Below are 17,559 nucleotides of genomic sequence, written 5' to 3'. Positions count from 1 at the left end.
CCTCCTTAAATACATTGCTGCTTCTTCCATCATGGTGCGTTCTTACCTCTGATTTCCCTGGACTGAGGTAGAGAGTGGAAGACCATATATATGGCTGTGTGCCTGGGTCCTCGTGAGCAGCAGAGAGGGAAGGCAGAGCCCGATAGCAGCGGTGTGGCAAAGTGCTCCTGTCACCATCCAGAGGCCCCGGAACTTTCCATCTGTGTGTGACTGAGGGAGGAGGCAGTGGTAGGAAGAAAGGACTGGGAGTGAGGCTGTGAGGGGTTGGGGAGAGACCTTTTCCTTCAGAAATGTTACCATGACCACACTGGTGCATGTGCCTGACTGGACCTGTCACTTTGGTCACTGTGCTAATGGGGGCTGGGGGCTGGGGACTATACCTGAGATGTCCAAGGTAATGTAGTGACTTGAGGGTGGGTAGGTCAGGCCTCACGTGGAAACACAGCTGTGGATCCACGAGGCAGTAAGTCAAATGTTTGTCCCTGAACCATGTTGGCTTTGAGCACTGCTCACACCCTGATCTTAGTCCCAGTGTGACGTTTGAGTCTCGGTCTCCTCATCAAAGCCGCCAGCTCCGTTTATTTTCTGACTTACTGAGGAACTGGACTTGAGGTTATTGGGCCAGGACGTTGGTGGCCCAGCTCAGATTTCACCTATGCTGCTGAAAAACCATCTCATTTCAGGAGCTACTTCCTGTCTTTTCCTTTATTAGCCTGTTTGTGGAATGGGGTCATATTGATCTAACCATCTCTGAGTGACAAATAAGAGCCTTGTTTTTTCCCTCAGAAGGGAGAAATCGCCTAAAGCGTTCATCATTGATTCATTCATTCAACCAACAAGTTTTTATTGGATTCCTGTAACGTCAGCTGACTCTTGCTTATGGTGGATTGTTTCCTCTTATGTTTTGTAATTTTGGATTGTAATCTCCTCTTTAGCAAGATTTTAATGCATGAGAATCCTGTACATCCTTGGATGAGAGTATGTCCCAATGGTGTCACAGTAGCATTAACACTAATTTCTTAGCTTGGTGGTTCCTGGACCATACAAGTGGTTATAAATTTGAACTCCAAACCCATCTGAAAGTGAACCCAAGGTTACAGATTTTCAAGGGCTAATATATTTTAGTTTTGATCCTGAGCACAGAGTGAGCAAACAGCTTCTTTATCTCCTTTTATTGTTGCCAGACTATAGTCGACCCTTTCTCTAGTCTAATCCAAACTAATGCAGACTCTAGTCTAACCTTCTCATGAAGTTTGTAGCCATTGAGGGGTCCTGATATTTTTAAAAATCTTTTTCAATGTTTATTTTTGAGAGGGAAGGAGAGAGAATGAGAACAAGCGGGGGACGGGCAGAGAGAGAGGGAGACACACAATCTGAAGCAGGCTCCAGGCTCTGAGCTGTCAGCACAGAGCCCGACACGGGGCTCAAACTCACCATGAGATCGTGACCTGAGCCGAAGTTGGACACTTAACCGACTGAGCCACCCAGGTGCCCCAGGGATCCTGATTTTATACAAGGGTCTTGGGCTCCAACTCGCGAGGCATCATCTTCTGTTCCCACATGGGCATGACCACCCTGGCCCAAGACTAGGGCCTTGTGGGCTGCCTCAGCCTCTCCTTACTGCTTAGGCTTTTAGCCTTCTAGCCCTTTTGAATTCCAAAGGTTTTCCCTTTCTGGTAAAAACTTTTTGAATACAAAATAATTAGTTGCTAGGTTTCACTCAGCATTTCTAGATGTTTCGTGATGGGAGGGTTTTCAGGTTACCTCGCCCACTCTGTAATAGGCCCTGGGCTAGGTGCTGGAGGTGTAAAGAAGGGCATGATGAGACCCATGAGCTTGCAGAGTAATGGAGATCTCTCGCAATGATGACCCAGTGTGGTATGTATCACACTTACAAGGCCTCTGGGGTGAGGCCTCCTAGGGTGGCCTGTGCGGTCCTGCATTCTTTTTACTGCCAGAGTTGTGAAAAGCCAAAGCAGGCTTTTCATTTTTCCAGTGGATGGTGATTCTAGAGGTCACGTGCTTACTCATTCTACAAGCATTTCCTGAGTGCGTTCATGCCAGGCATCATGCTAGACACATAAACATGAGCTATCACATTTATTTCTAACAATAACTCTGGGAGGGTATTTTTGTCCTCATTTAAAGATGACCCAACTGAAGCTTAGGGAGACGGGCTTGCTCAGAGGCTAGAGCCAGTAAGTCCCAGATCCATGTCCAGACACAGGTCTTCAAACCCCAGAGTAGAGCATTTTCACAATAAAGAAGCCAGTTGAGGGCTGGGTGGCTCCCATTCAGAGAAGGCCTTCGTTTTCACGTTTCCTGTACCTTCCTCTTCCTGGCAGCTGGGGATTGGATGTGCCCCTGACCCCTAGGCCTGCCCAGGGCCCCAGCGGGTCTCATATCCACATCTCTAAACACTACCTCTTCTTGCCCACTACAGGAAGGATATTTAACAAACCCAAGAAGCCTCTGGGAAGACTACCCACACGTGTACCTCCCGTGAGTATTCTCATGACTTGGTCTCCAGGGAGGAGCAAGCTGGTCCACCGGCTTCCCCACCCCAGAGAACTCCAGGCCAGCTGGCAGGAGGAGCAGGTCGCACCCCGAGTCTGTGGGGGCCCAGTGTTGTAGATGGCAGTCTCATCCGGGAGCTGCTTCCTCCTAGGGCGCTTGACTGGACAACCCCCAAATGAAATGTCTTCTGCGGTAGCCCCCGTCACGGAGCGGGTGTCCTAGCTCAGGCTGCTGTGCCAGGACCCCGTAGGCTGCGTGGCTTATAAACAACAGAAACTTCTCACAGTTCTGGAGGCCAAAAAGCCCAAGATGAGGACGCCAGCAGTTTTGGTGTCTGGTTCATAGATGGCTGTCTTCTGGCCGTATCCTCATGTGGAGGAGCAGAGAAGGAGCCCTCTGGGGTCTGTTTGACGAGGGCACGAATCCCATTACTGAGGTCCCCGTCCTCACTGCTAGATCTCCTCCCAAAGGCCCCCACCTCCTAGCACCGTCACATTGGGATTCGGGTTCCAACATAGGAATTTTGAGGGGACGCACACATTTAGTTCACAGCAGGCACCTAAACGGTCGGAAGACGGATACGCAAGCGGAGCATCTCCGTAACGCTCTCTGGGCTTTGTACGTCCTTGGTGACCTGCGTTCGTGCACCACACGCCGTCCACCCAGCCTCGCATGGCGGGTGCCCCTCCAGAGGCAGCACCCCCTTCTCCTCCTGCTCTGTGCTGCCAAGACCCCAGAAGGGCAGCACCAGGTCTGCCTCCCATAGGACACCCTCCCTGCCGTTCCTGGCCACCCTTCGGAACCACAACAGCACAGGGCTAACAGCTGCACGAGGACCCTCCTTTGCTTAAATCTGTTCACTCTTCAGTATATTGGTGCCCCGTCTTCCTTGTCCTTGCTCAGCCTTCCCTTCTCCAAGCTGAAGAACCTTCCTCCTCTGTACTCTTTTCACCATTTTTGTTTCTTTCTGTGGACTCTGTGTCCCATTAAGTGGTCCCGTCTGTGGAGCAGGGTCCCCGGGTGTGGGGCCTCCCTCCCGCAGTCCTGGCCCAGCTCGTCCCACGGTCCTGGGCCTCACCTTTTTGTCCTGTGTTTTGCGAGCACCTGCAGGGATAGTCTTCTCCCTCCTGTGTGACTCGTTTCCTTGTCTCCAGCTTCCAGGTGAAGTTTTTCTACCTGTGCCAGCTGGCCTACTGGCTGCATGCACTGCCTGAGCTGTACTTCCAGAAGGTACGGAAGGTGAGTACTCGTTTCCCCCTTGGAAGGTGCGTGCCCTTCACTCCCCTCCTGCTCTTCCCAGCCTCCTTCCCTTGAGCCTTCCTCCAGAAGCGCAGAGCTGGGTGGGGACAGGGGACGTGTTGGCGGGTTGAGGAAAATGCTGAGCCAGCGAAGTCTCCGCAAAGATCTCCCTGAGAGCAGGCCACCAGCGGGTCTCCTGCCGCCCACACTAGACATGTGGCTTTGGGGGAGGTCTACCTCTTGTCTTCCGGGTAGTGGATCAGAGGTTTTTGCCTTTCCCAGTCTTTTTTTTTTTTTTTTTTTTTTTTAAATAGCCTTCCTCTGAATTATTTCCAGAAGCCCTGTTCCCCAGTCCCTGTCTCTTCTTTCTCAACCCAGCCCTGCCACATGGACCTGAAGCCAGCACCTCGTCCTCTGACTTCCCAGCAGCCTGGTGCATGGGCCTCTGGTGTGACCTGGGACTGTCTATGTCAGAGCAACCCGGCCTGCTGCCCTCTCGCCGCCCCTCTTTACCTCCCCTCTGTGGAGAGGAGGTGGGGATGAGCACATTTACTGCCTGCTTCTCTTGTTTGCAGGAGGAAATTCCCCGCCAGCTCCAGTACATCTGTCTGTACCTGGTCCACATAGCTGGAGCATACCTCTTAAAGTGAGTGAGATCCCGGAGCCTGTCACATTTCTGTGCCCTTTTATGTCCATGCATCTCTCCACACATTCAGTTAGGAGGCGGTTACTGCACACCTTCTGTTTGCCAAGCACCGTGCTAAGACCTGGGGATACAAAGGTGGCGATTCCCTTGTCTTTAGTGGTTCATGCTCAGCCTAGTAGGAGTGACAGCAGAGGCACAGGTCAGGACAGCTTAATGAGATGATGGCTGTGCTACAATATGGGTCATCTGCCGTGGGAACCCAGAAGAGGGACTAACGCATCCCGAGACAGAGCCAGGGAAGGCTTCGAGGGATGCTAGCACTTGAATCGTGCCTTTGAAGTCGGAGGAATGGCCATGGTGTTTGGCCTTGAGTGTCTTTTACAAAAAGAATCCTACTGATGAGTAGATATGTTGTTGCTAATTTGGAATTTTCCTGAGCTTTATCCGAGCAGGATAGGAGAACACCCTGTACTTTCTCTGGGCTGACGTTTTAAGGGTTTGTGATGTATAACTTTCTGCTAAGCTGCTTGGAGGTCCTTGGGCCTGTCATCTCCTAGGCCCTCACAGCAGGCTTCCTGTGAGGATGACAGACCTGGGGTAATAGAATTAGGAGGATGGCAGCTCTCAAATACGCTCTTATCCCTGGAGGCGTGAAATAGCATCGATACCTGGATGGGTCCTTGGAGGCCAAAGCCTCTATGGTGGGACGCAGCCTTGCTCTTGTGCTGCACCCAGCAGTGTGTGGCGAGGACCAGGGTGAGAACCTTCAGGCAGGACCATGTGGAAAGAGAGCTTCTTGCTACTTGTCGGGTCCCTGCTGTATCATCAGTGTTCCTCCCAAAGAAAGGAGATGCTCTAAGATCCGCTTTTCCCACAGCTGATGTGTCCCACGGAAGGAGAAGGGCAGGTGTCAGACCCTGTTTGGGCGAGTCCTGTGATTCTTGTTTTGGGATGAGGATAGAAGCGAGAGGGGAGGGAGCAGCAGGCCCTCCAAAACGAGGCCCATTCCCTTTCCAGCGATGCTGGTGCAGCCGCCTCTCTGCTCCTGTAAGGACCGTGGCCTGGCCTTCCTTTGCTTCCATCCTTGCTGTGGTTTTCAGAAGTGAGTGTGGGGACAGGAGAGACCCCTGACTACAGGATTTCCCAAGGGAGGCAGACCTCTGAAATGCTGAATGATTGCAGAGTCTTGTTTTGGTGAAGAGCTTGACTTTTAGAGGCCTTCACTTGCTTGACACGTACCTGAGCTGCTCCTCTGGGCCAGGCACTGCTCTTGGAGCTGAAGTTACCCCTGGGTGAAGTCAGACCAAGGCCTTGTTTTCCTGGGGTGTCCAATCTAGAGGGAGTCAGACAATTAACAAGAAAATAGCTTCCTGTGTTGGTAAATGCAATGAAGAAAATACTAGGGGCGCCTGGGTGGCTTAGTTGGTTGAACGTCTGACTCTTGATTTCTGTTCAGGTCATGGTCCCAGGGTCATGAGATCAAGCCCTACATTGGGCTCCTCATTGGGTATGGAGCCTGCTTGAGATATTTTCTCTCTCTCCCTCTGTCCCTCTGTCCCTCTGTCCCTCTCTCCCTCTCTTTCCCTCTCTCTCCCCCCTCCCTGCCCCCCTTCCCTCTCCCCTGAGATATTCATTCATTCATTCATTTTGTTTCTTTCTCTCCTTGTCCCCCTGCTCCTCTCCCCTGCTCACTAGTGCACTCTCTAAAACAATAAAGTAGGGTAATGTAACAGTGACCTGTCTACGTGGCACCTTTGTCGTGGGGAGGGAGGTGACTCAGGTTGAGGCAGGTATGACGAGAGTCAGGCATGTGAAGATCTGGGGGGAGAGCTGTGTGGGCAGAGAAACAGCAGGTGCAGAGGCCCTGAGGTGTTCGTAAAGCCCACCGTGGCTGGAATGCAGAAAATGAGTTTTGACATGAGGTCACTGGGCACGGTCATATTGGACTTTCTAGGTCACGTGAAGACCTTGGGTAGTGCTCCCATCATTCTCTTGACCATCCTCAGGACCCAGTGACCACCCCACTGGATTCTGCGCTGCTTTGGTTTTGTTGGGTGGAATTGGCCGGGCCCGTCATTAGCACAGCCTGTGGGGCTGCTCGCACATTTTCTTATTGACTGCCTGAAGCCCTGCATGTTCAGCAGGGTCTGCGGTTTCCCTTCGCAGTCTTTCTCCATTTGAGCTACAGTTGACATCTGTAGCAAACCGCCTGAGAAAGCCGGTAACGCCACCACGCCTGGAATTGAGGGGAGGGGGTGTCTGAGTGGGTGCAGATTTTGAAGAGGTGGGTTCAGTAGCACTTCTCTTTGCATTATGTTGAGTTTTGCTTCTTCTTGTACCTCTTAGCTGTGAAGACTTGGATAATGAAAAACCAGACGGGAATCCTTTGTATTTCTGTGTACAAAGCTCAGTCACTTGTTCTGAGCACCTTTTATGCACTGGGTCCTGGGCCCGGTAAAGAATGCATGGTGACTGGTGCCGTGGAGCCTAAGCTAGGTTCACTGTGGGAGCGGTGAGGGGCCCCTGGCCCAGACAGGACAGGTGAAGGCCTGGGGAATTCAGTATTATGTTAAAGGTGTGACGGCAGAACTGAATCCTGTAGGGTGAGGAGGGCCAGCCAGGGGAAGCTGGCGAGGAGAGCAGAGCCCAGGGTGCGGGGTGCCTCACGCTCTGTGGCATCCCAGGGGGGAACTGTGAGGCTTGTCCGTTTCTCCCAGCCTCAGCCGCCTGGGCCTGATCTTGCTGCTGCTGCAGTACTCAACTGAGTTCCTCTTCCACATGGCTCGACTCTTCTACTTTGCCGATGAGAACAACGAGAAGCTGTAAGTAGTGTAAAGCAGGCTGGCCCGCTCACAGTGCTGTGGGCAGGAGCCTCCCATGAGGCCTGGCTGATAGTGCCCCTTCCTGCAGATGGAACCCCAGGGTTGTTTTTTTGGAGTATCTTACTCCAGAGATCTCCTCCCTCAAACACCCCGATGCGCTACCTTCACACCCTCTTTCCACTTGGCGTTGCTTCTGGAGAAGTGGGTGAAAGCTCCCTCACCGGCCCTAAAGGCTGACGTCACTTTGCCACCTCCACGAGCAGGTTTAATGCCTGGGCTGCTGTGTTTGGGGTCACCCGCCTCTTCATCCTCACACTCGCCGTGCTGGCCATCGGCTTTGGACTCGCTCGCATAGAAAACCAGGCCTTTGATCCCGAGAAAGGAAACTTCAACACCTTACTCTGCAGGTGAGTTGGGAAAAAGCCCCCGGAGATAAATCAAGGCTCCCTGAGTGCTGCCAGGAGCCTCCTGAACTTGGCACAACTTCAGAAGGTCAGGGGGCAATAGACCCCTGGGGTCTCCCGCACATTGATGTTTAGCTGGAGATCTGTAGACATCAGGCCTGAGGGGAGAAGGAGTGCCAGCCTTCTGCCTCCAGCAAAACCATCTCCACCACCTGCTGGGACTCTAGTCGAGGTCCCCAAGCCGGAATCCCCTCCCCCTTGTCCAGTGCTTCAAGTGCATGATAGGTGACCTCTCTAGCCCCTCAGCTGATCATTACGGCCACGTGTGCTCAGCAGCGCGGCCTGTGGCCTCCCATAGTAGCAGGGAAAGTGGGGAGGAAGTTGTGTTCCCATGTGACCCTTGGGCCTGGGAGGGTGTGTGATCGATCCATTGTTGCTCAGCTTTTAAGTGGCATTCTAAATGAGAAGCCACTCTTCTAGAATTATTCTGCTGTATTGTAATTCAATTCAGTTGAATTCTTTCAGTATATGTACATGGAGCTTAGTCATGCTGTTTGTTGTGGGTACAGAAAAGACAGGCCATAGAGGCAGTGACTCTGGAGCTGGACATGCAAATGTCCCCTCCTCCTCCCTGGTGTCCCTAGACCCCATCTCTTTGTCACCAGCCCTGAAGTGCACTAGAGCGGAGACCGCCACCGAACCACACGCCCTCCCTTGTGCGGGTGGCAGGATGGGGGCGTGCTGGTGCCCAGGGTGATGGCCAGGGGAGCTGTGGGGTTCCTGCCCTGGTCTCCCGCTCTGCCCTGAGGCGACTCCCGAGCCCACCGCCCTGTCCCTCCGCAGGCTCTGTGTGCTGCTGCTGGTGTGCGCTGCCCAGGCCTGGCTCATGTGGCGCTTCATCCACTCCCAGCTGCGACACTGGCGGGAATACTGGAATGAGCAGAGTGCCAAGCGGAGAGTCCCAGCTGCCCCCAGACTGCCGGCCAGGCTCGTCAAGAGGGAATCTGGTGAGTGCTGGGCCCGTGGGCAGGTAGACACAGAAGTGGGTCTGGGATGGGTGGGGAGGGGCCCGGGCTCGGCTCCTCCACCCAGACCAGCCCTGCCGCTCCCCTGTCCTTCCCTGGGGCCCTGGGTCCTCGGCCCCTGCCAGGGCCTAACTGGCACGTGGCTGGGCGTGGGCCAGGGACACTTTGTGGGTGAGGCTGGCCGCGGTGGGGCAGGGCAGCAACCGGCTGGGGAGCTGTGGCCGGAAGCATGTCCTCGAAGTGGCTTCTGAACCCCAGCCAAGATCTGCCGCCTGTTCCCTGTGCAGCCCAGCAGCCCTGTCCTCACCTGCCCTCTTGCTCCGCATCTCGGCATCCCCCGCCTCCCAGGCCGCTGGCTCCTCTCCTGTCTTCAAGAATGACTAGGGGCGATACAGTGCTGGGTGGGCGGAAAGGGTGGGACGCCCGCTTTGCCTCTGGCCCTGGCCACGCTCCAGTAACTGCCCGCCCCTGCCAGGTCCCAGGCCCGCTGGCAGCCTGCACGTTCTGTGCAGCCCGGGGGCCTGTCTGCACCGGGCTCTGTTCCCTGACTCACCTGCCTTGCTCCAGGTGTGGCCTGCTTGGCAAGGGCTCCCGTGTGTTTGAACCAGACACGTGCGGGGCTGGGTGTGACGAGTCAGGCCTGGCTGGGAGGGGATGTGGGGCGTGAGGCTGCAGCCAGATTGACTTTGAGCAAGCACATGGAGGTGTTTTCCACAACAGTAAAAAGCACAGTTTTTTTCTGCCAGAGGAGTATCAGGCCTCTGAGTAATGCCTATCCCTACAGCCTCTCTACCTCCTCTCCACTCTCCCTTCCCAGGGAGTGGTCGCGGAAGTGGGCTGATGCCCTGTGGGGGAGAGAAACTGAGGCCCCTGGCAGCGTCTGTGCGATTCCACCTAGGACCTGGTTCCAGCCTGAGGCCTGGGCGAGCAGGCGGGCGGGCCCCGGCCTGTTCCTGGGTTACTATATGTCATCCCAGCCGCCTCCTGCTAAAGGACTGTCAGAGACCAACCACCTTTAGCAGAGTCACGTTGAGGGGAGCAAGGGCCTCCTGGGAGCGTCTACTGGTTTCCCGTCTTGGCAGGAAGCTGCAGCCAGGCATCCCCTTGGCTGGTCCCCATGTGCAAGCTCGGCCGTCACGGGCCCCTCTCCTGTTCCAGTCCAGGCAGGAACACCATGTGTGTCTGTCTCCCTTCACTTCCTAGGTTACCATGAAAACGGAGTAGTGAAAGCGGAGAATGGGACCTCCCCACGGACTAAGAAACTCAAGTCTCCTTGAGGCCAAAGTGCTGGAACAGGGATCCTCTCATGGGGGCACGGCAGGGAGGTTGGGGAGCCCGGCCCCCGCCACTGCCTTCCCCCTCCTGCTCCTGATGCTCCATCTCAAGCAGCAGGAACCTGTCTTCAAATGGGGCTTTTCCTTTCTTACTTTTTGGCTTTCTTTTCTTACTCCTCCATAAACCATTCTCAATAAAACCAAAACTCTTCCTTCTTTCTCTCCCTTAAGCCACCTCACGTCCTTGCCTCTGTCCTGTGGTGGGTTTTCTAGAAGCCCAGGCCCTCATGGTTATCTTTTTGCTTGCCTCCTCTTTCTCTTCCTTCACGGCTGCTGCTTTTTACTTCTCTCACCGTATTGTGCAATTTTTCCACGTCTGATTTTTACAATGAGAGGGAGCTCAAGTTGCAGTGAGTCCTGGCCATCCACCACCCAGCTTCAGTCCCCAGGACTTGTCAAAGCCAGAAGCCTCGTGCCAAGGAGCCTCTGCCTGGGGCCACTAGCAGGCCCACCCGCGGGCCCCATGTTTGCGCGAGGAGAGGAGAGACCAGCCCTCTTGGATCATAATCTCCTAGGTGCTGATTAACTGAGATGTATGATTCCAGTTCCACACGCACCAGCTGGAGGCCCGGCATAGCCACTGCTCCTTGGAATTGCCAAGGCATTTGGCTGTGGGGCATGGAGACCTGGTCCAGAAAGATGGTGTTAACCGTGTTGGGTCCCGTGACTCGAGACGGCTTACCGGTGGCTGGTCCTGGACGGGGGCCGGCCTGCCCTCGCTCTGCCGGGGAGGTGCTGAAGGAGGACAAGTCTCCCCACCCTCTAAAGCAAGAACAAAGCGTACTGAGCAGCAGGCTCCTCTGGAAAGGTAACGGTGGCAGAGGCGATGGAGCTGTTGTCCTCAGCCTTTCTTCAGCCCCAGCTACAGCTGCTTTTTCAACCGTTCACCAGCATCCAAAACCAAATCCAAACCACAGTGAACAGACCAGCCTGACGGACGCTGGTCCTCAACCCCAGACCCAGGCAGCCCTGTCAGGGCTGGCCTCGCTACCTGACTTCATCTCTCTAGCTGCAGGAACATCCGAGTCCCCCACTCGTCCCCTGGTGCCCCAGAGAGGGTCACTGGTCCACATCCCCTCTGGCCCCGTCTGTCGTGTGTTCTTCGGCAAGGTCGTTGTCATCCTCCGATGTCTGTCCAGCGCACCTCCAGCATTTGAGACTGAGAGCAGGACCGATTTGGAATCGGTCTGCAGGGTAGATGAGCAAACGCCACTCTACCACTGTGCCACTGGGGGGCCTCTGCCCTGTCCCTCACATATCCTTTCCCTGTGCTCCACCCAAAGACAAGGCCTCCAAGCCCATGTGGGGCCTGGTTTGGACTTCGGGAAGGGGTTAGGCTTTCAGAGGTCCTAATTAAGAACTCTTGAATTCTGCATTAAGGTGCTGGGGAGTGATTCTTGGGGGGCATAGAAATGTTAGTATCCTTTGATGTGCTGGTCCTCTTTCTGATACCACAGTAGAAGCCAAACCTTGGGTTATTATCCTAAAAGGGGGGAGATGGTTTTTTTCATCAGGGCAATTCTTCCTCCATGTCCCTTTTATCAGCAACAGATTGGATTTTCCAGTGACTGAGGGAGTTGTACCCTCCTCTGTCCAGGATAAGGTAGAAATGGGAAAAGCTACCCTTGGCTTCTGATTACCCTTAGGAAGTGGGACGGCGCTTTTGGAGATCTGCATCTCTCCCATCCTCGTCTGACACTTCCTGGGCTGCAGAGCAGAATGTTGCTAAAAGGGTACTTGGAATCAACCCTGCAGACCCGAGCCAGGACCCTTTAGCCATTCGGCCAAATACCCTGCTGAGGCTGCGTTCGGGCTCCTTACCTTGCCTGGAGATGGAGGGGCATTCAGCCAGCAGCCTCCAACCTGCCCGTCAGCCTCACAGCCCTTCCTGGTCCTCTCCTGTCTCGGGCAGCAACCTGCCTCCTGTGAGGGGCCACTCCCTCAGGTGAGCCCCAGTTAATTTTCGGTGGGTATGCAGTAGGCTCCAGGCCTGGGAGGTGGGGAGAGCGGCCCCAGGCATGCCATCAGGCAGCCCCCTTCTCATGTAGGTGTGCTAGGTGTTTGTGGTCAGAGACTACGTGGCTTCGTGCTCACTCAGCCTCCTGCAAACTTCTGGCTCTGTGGTAGGTATGATTCCGAGCTGGTACCACCACCACTCCAGGGGTCTGGGTCAACCTAGGCTCCCTGAGACCATGACTGAGGCTAGCATGTCGCTAGCAGGGCCTCTGGGATGATTTGAGAGGAGACGGGATGAGAGTAAATGTAGGGTGCTTTGTCACCCCACTGGCATCCCCGCCACATTTATTTCAGAGCAGAGCCCGGGCTTTGGCAGGCTGGCTCAAAGCATGTTGCCGAAATAACTCCATCCTGTGAGCTTGTTGTGCTGGCTTGTCCTGATTTGGCCACTTTGGCTGTCGTCTTCCGTCTTCTACACGCTCTCCTGTTCCCAAAGTGCCAAGCCATCTGGGAAGGCCCTGCCAGACAGCTCTGAGTTTGAGAGGCTGGCTCAGCATGAGCAGGAGAACAGATGCTCATCTACCTCAGCCAACAGCCGCCTTTCTCTCTAAACATCCCTGGCCAGCACAGGTGTGGCAGGTGGCAGTGGGCAAGAGAGGCAGGCTGTGTGGTGGACAGGAGGGCCCTGTGCTCCTCGGGTTCAGTGGTGGGAAAGTTATTTTTACCATCTAGGCTCTGATAGCTGCACTATTAAGTGACATGTGTTCCTTTTGAAGGTAGGGGAAGGTTCTAGAGGAAAGGGAAGCAGGCTGAGCCAGGAGGGGAGCTGCTTCTCCCCCATTCTAGTCCATTCTAACCGCGCGTGTGTGTGTGTCTGGGCCAACAGATGTAAATGGTTGCCGAGAACCGTTTCTGTTTCTGTCCCCAGGCAGAACTTACTGACATTTCAGAAACCAAAATTGACATCTGTACTCTGGCCACCTTTGCAGATGCTTCTTTTGACTAGAATCCCTGGGACCCTAGAAACCCCTAAAGCTTGGGTGGGGGATTCTCCCAGGGAGTGTGCATCTCGGTTTTCTTTAGGAATCTTCTTTCTTAGCAGCCTTTGATTTTTTTTTTTTTTTTTTTTTTTTTTCCTAAGTGGTGAATAAGAGGTAGGGGCAGAGAGTACACCCTCCCAAGATCCCACAATAGAAAATTCTATTTCCTGGATGCCTCTTTAAATTTGAAGTGACTTGCCAGGCCACATGTGGCTAGGGAAGGCTCAGCTTTTGGATTTACATCACAGGTTTCAGCCTTCCCTGTCCGTTTTCCCTGGGCCTGGACAGCACTCACTCCCCTTGCTGAGTGCCTGGGAGACCCAAGTGAGCAGAGTTGTTCCATAATGGAAGGTGTGCTGTGGTCTTGGGAGGTGGGAAGATAGAGTGGTCTTCCTTCCCTCCCACTGCCTCCCAGCCCACAACCCTGCTCCTCAGAAGGGCGCAGGGTCATTGTCAGATGGTGAGACACTTAAATAGAATCCCTCTTCAGCCGGAGGCTGGCCCATTGAGCAAGCCTTCATCGACTTCACTGTCTTTACCCTGGGTCTCTCCTCTCCTGCCTCCCCCCTACTCGTTTTTATAGATGTCTCAACAGCATCGAGACTTCCATGTTCCGTTCTCTGTGTTCAGCAACCCCCGAGAGTTTGTCCTGAGCAGACCCTCCTCCTTGCTGTAGAAGTGCCTTACTTGCCACGTGGTCTTCTGGCCTTGGCTTGTACTGCCAGCTGCCAGGCCTCTAGGGTGGTCTGTCCTGTGCAGCCAAGGACACCGGACCCTGGGATATCACATGTAAAAGGGACATGGATTGTGACAGTTTGGCCTCACTCGTCTCAGTCCCCTCCCCCCATCGTGTTGGGGTATGTGGTCAGTTCTAGGTTGTTTCTGGTTTCTCCTTGTGTCGGTTTTCTGGCCCACAGGGGTGGCTGCAGTCACCTGTGCCTCCTACCCATGGAAGGAAGCCTGGTGGCCTCCAGGGACACTGAGTGCCCTGTGAACCCTGCTCTGCCAGCACCCCCCACCCCTAGTTTAAAAAGAAAGGTGCCCTGGCTGTAACCTCTTCCACTCTGTTTTGTCTCCCATTCAACCCACAGTTTGTATGGTAAAGGTGTTAGTCACAAGTGTCGGCCCGCAGATGCCCATTTGACAGCGGGTCTAGTGTGGCTGCTGCAGTCTCCTTGTGCTCCAAACTCAGTGTTACCTATGTTCACAGCGGCTGCCTGCCGTCCCCTTGCTCTTCCGGGCTGTGCAATAACTCTCCCAGCCGGTGGTCTTTCCACAGGCCTTGCTGTCCCTAAACACCCTGCAGTTGAGGAGGGAAGGGACCCGTGGGAGGGCGGTCGACATCCCTTACAGAAGAAATGTGCGCCACTTCCCGTGTTGCTGCCCTTGTCTTCACCCTGGGTGGGTTTCTGTGGCACTCGAATAGAGCATCGTAGCATCACCTTAGAAGTTCGTGTATTTTTTTTTTTTTAATCTGTTGAAAAGGAAAAAAAAAAAAAACCATCCTCATGATGGGGCATTAAATAAGTCCATGTCTGGGAAGTAGATCTGCTGTGACCCCTGAGATGTCACCATCACTCTGTCTAAAGGCGTTCTAGAGTTTCTTGTTTGTGTGGAGAGGAAGCAGCTTGTGCGGAGATGCGGCCACGCGGGGACAGCCCTGCTCACCCGGTAGGAGCGGGCTGGCATCGTAAGTGCCACTGTTGCCTTGGGGGCGGATTCCCGTGTTTCTGTGATGAGACCATACACCTCACGTGTCTGTCCCTCTGGTTTAACAAACAGCTGAAGGACAAGCTGAGGCCGCTGGTGCCGCCTGAGCAACTCCTAATGCAAATGTGGACAAAGTGTCTTTTTGTTTTTTACTTTAGCCTGTTCACGTTATGGACCAAATTTCAACAAGGAACTCAAGGAAAATTTGTACCTGCCGTATTTATGCTTTCATGTAAAAGGGTTTTTTTTTGGGGGGGGGGATCTTTTTATTTTCAGTGAACTTTTTTCAAAATCCTTTTCCACCGTTTCTGTCTGGTTTTAAAACAAATTGCAGTTTTGTATGGATTTTTTTTTAATGTACATTTCGAAACAAATCAAATATTTTTGAAATAACTGAATAAAAGGCATAGAATTATCAGTCTAATTGTCTGGTATAATTACTTCTATTCCTTTTTAATCTGGATGCTTACATTTGCTTTCACTTGGAAAATAATTTCGTGTCAATTTTAGCCTCATATTATTCACTGTATGAGTTCTTTCTCATATATCTTTTTGAACTGTGTTCATCTTGGTCATGTGAATGAAGGAACTGTAATTAAGGATGGAGAAAGTTACATGTAGTGTGCATAGTAACGAGCATTTTTGCGTCTGTATCAGACTATAAAAACGGAAAGGAGTTTTCTTGACCTTGAGTTTGTAGCTCTCACAAGGAATTGCCGTGGACTTGATGCCTACTACAGTGTGAGGTCACTGGCTCGGAGAAGACGGAAGAAGGTGTGTGTGGAATCTTGGTGCCGGTGCTGAGCAGTAGTGGTGACAATGGAGGGCAGTGGGGGCTGCCGTTGCCAGTTCTAAGGCCTGCTCTTGGCTGCAGTGGTCTGTGTTTTCCAGAACCATCTTCTGAGAGCTCAGGAGAGGAGTGGTTACAGCTGGCAGTCAGCCATGGACACCACAGGGTGTGAGGATTACCCAGGAAGCGTTCACCTGAGGTCAAGGTGAGTGGCACTCACAGAGGTCAGGCTTTGGCTCAGACTTGGGTTTCAGTCTGGCTCTGCCAGAAGCAGCTAGGTGGCCCCAGGCGGTTAACCTTTCTGAGCCCATTTGCTTACATGTGGGGTTTGTGTGCTTGTTGCTTGTTTTTGCAGGCAGCAGTACTGGAGAGATTTAGGGATAGTGAGTGCTGTTCATGCTACAAGCACTCAATTTTTTTTTTTTTTTTTTAGAGGCACACTTCTGTGCCAGCAGGACATTAAGGAGTCCCTCATCCAAGTGACCCTTGATTCTCTGGAAACTGTTTCGAGAGGGCTTCTCCACCTGGTGGTCCCAAATACCCTCAGTGCCTATAGATATGGGTTTGATACACGTTAATTCGATGGTATTTTCAAGGCCCCCTAGTAGTGCAGAGTCCAGGCCCAGGGCCTGGGTAGTGGCTTCTTTTAGCCGGCCACCAGGGAGGGGAGACAAAGGAGGTCGTTTCTCCCTATAGTACTGCTTGCTGCAGGCTAACGCTCAACTCTTCCATCATCTAGGCCAGGACGCCAGATGCGTGTCGGGTGTGACTGCAGTGTAAGTGACCTCAAATGGCCGCACCGCCATTCGGGATTTCAGTAGGAAAAGCGATTTGCTCGGACTTGTGTGACGCCTGTACTCGGCCATCTCATGTAAACTAGCAGGGCTGAGCACAGCCCTGCTGTGTGTGGATGACAGAAGTGACCTGCTAGCTCTGGTCGTCTGCACCTGGTGATGGTGCTGGCAGATCGCACCTTCCCATCTCGGGGAGACTTGGAAAGTGAGTGGTGAGTGGATCATAAGCCCAAGTCATACATGTGAATGCTGCCTACTGTGCTCAGCACGGCTGTGAGGCACTTTTGACGGCTGCAGCAGGCTAACGTTTTCATCCTGCTCCCCATGACAGTGGGGAGGGTGCCAGGAGTCCAAGAAGAAGAAATGTCAGATCGGACAGAAGGGCTATGAGCACTTGGATCTCAAAGGGTGGGTAAGAGGATTTTTTCCTAATGTCTCCATTTAAGCCAAAGACAGAAGTCGGCAAGGATCTCTGCTGCAGCTGGTGCAGAGCCACCAGAGACTTGAAGCAGGCCCAGAGTCTGGTGAACCTCCCTCCTGCGGGGGCGGGGGGAGAAATTGATGGAGTGTGGATTTCTTGAGAGGGGCCATCAGTGCTGTAGGTCCACAAGCTCCGTGACGGAGGTGCTTTAACAGACTCAGGGCTTACACGTATCCCCTGGAGTTTAGAGAGCGTGAGGTTTAGGGTGCCTGCTTCTCCCCTAAAGTGAGTCTCCAGGAGAGGGACTGTCTGAGCTGCTTAACTGCAGAGCCCTGAGAGCAATCTAAATGGATACAGAAGGAAAGAGTGGATCTGGAAGGGTTAGCCCGAGGAGGCCCCACATGTAGGGCCTCCTGAGAGGATGAGAGGGAGCCTGGAGGGAATGTACTACTGGAACCAGGCACGTTGGAGACTGGGCCATCTGTATCCGAGAATGGTACTCTGGGAGGTTTTCTGGGGGAGTGTCCTGAGAACTCACAAAAGCTGCCTTGGGAGAGAGAAAGAGCCAGCTTTTCGGCACATGACACACAGAAGGTCCTGGTCCAGTTAGGACTTTACTGGCCACAGAAATAAGACTTTGCCCCTTTCCTCTGGTGTCTACTCCCTAACCCTTCCCAGACATTACAAAGGCCAGAAACAGTAGTATGGCAGGTGGGAAGGGGAAGGAGCAGGAAGGAAGGAAGGAGAAACCCACCATAGCTGCCCCAGCACCTACCCATCCTTCCTCCCTCTTTCCCCTCTCTCTCTCACTCACAAACACACATACTAGACTATGTGTATCTAAGCTTGACCAGGCCTGAT

At 53.4% G+C, this 17,559-nt stretch overlaps 1 protein-coding gene across 2 annotated transcripts in view; it reads left to right on the top strand.

The window, feature by feature from the left end:
• The window catches only part of TRAM2 (translocation associated membrane protein 2), an 83,411-nt gene extending 68,294 nt beyond the window's left edge, over positions 1-15,117 (top strand). The window contains exons 5-11 of one of the 2 annotated variants that reach the window (XM_045057645.1): positions 2,444-2,502; positions 3,672-3,756; positions 4,332-4,402; positions 7,120-7,224; positions 7,488-7,631; positions 8,539-8,635; positions 9,857-15,117. In XM_045057645.1, the coding sequence (XP_044913580.1) occupies positions 2,444-2,502; positions 3,672-3,756; positions 4,332-4,402; positions 7,120-7,224; positions 7,488-7,631; positions 8,539-8,635; positions 9,857-9,877 (582 nt within the window). In that variant the 3' untranslated portion in view covers positions 9,878-15,117. Of the gene's footprint in view, positions 1-2,443; positions 2,503-3,671; positions 3,757-4,331; positions 4,403-7,119; positions 7,225-7,487; positions 7,632-8,471; positions 8,636-9,856 lie in introns of both variants that reach the window. The other variant, XM_003986235.6, reaches the window with a different exon arrangement.
• The last annotated feature ends 2,442 nt before the right edge of the window (positions 15,118-17,559 follow it).

The sequence above is a fragment of the Felis catus genome, chromosome B2, assembly GCF_018350175.1.
Source record: "Felis catus isolate Fca126 chromosome B2, F.catus_Fca126_mat1.0, whole genome shotgun sequence".
Lineage (NCBI taxonomy): Eukaryota > Metazoa > Chordata > Mammalia > Carnivora > Felidae > Felis > Felis catus.
The sequence above is the reverse complement of the archived record's forward strand: the minus strand, read 5'-3'. Positions and strand labels throughout refer to the sequence as shown.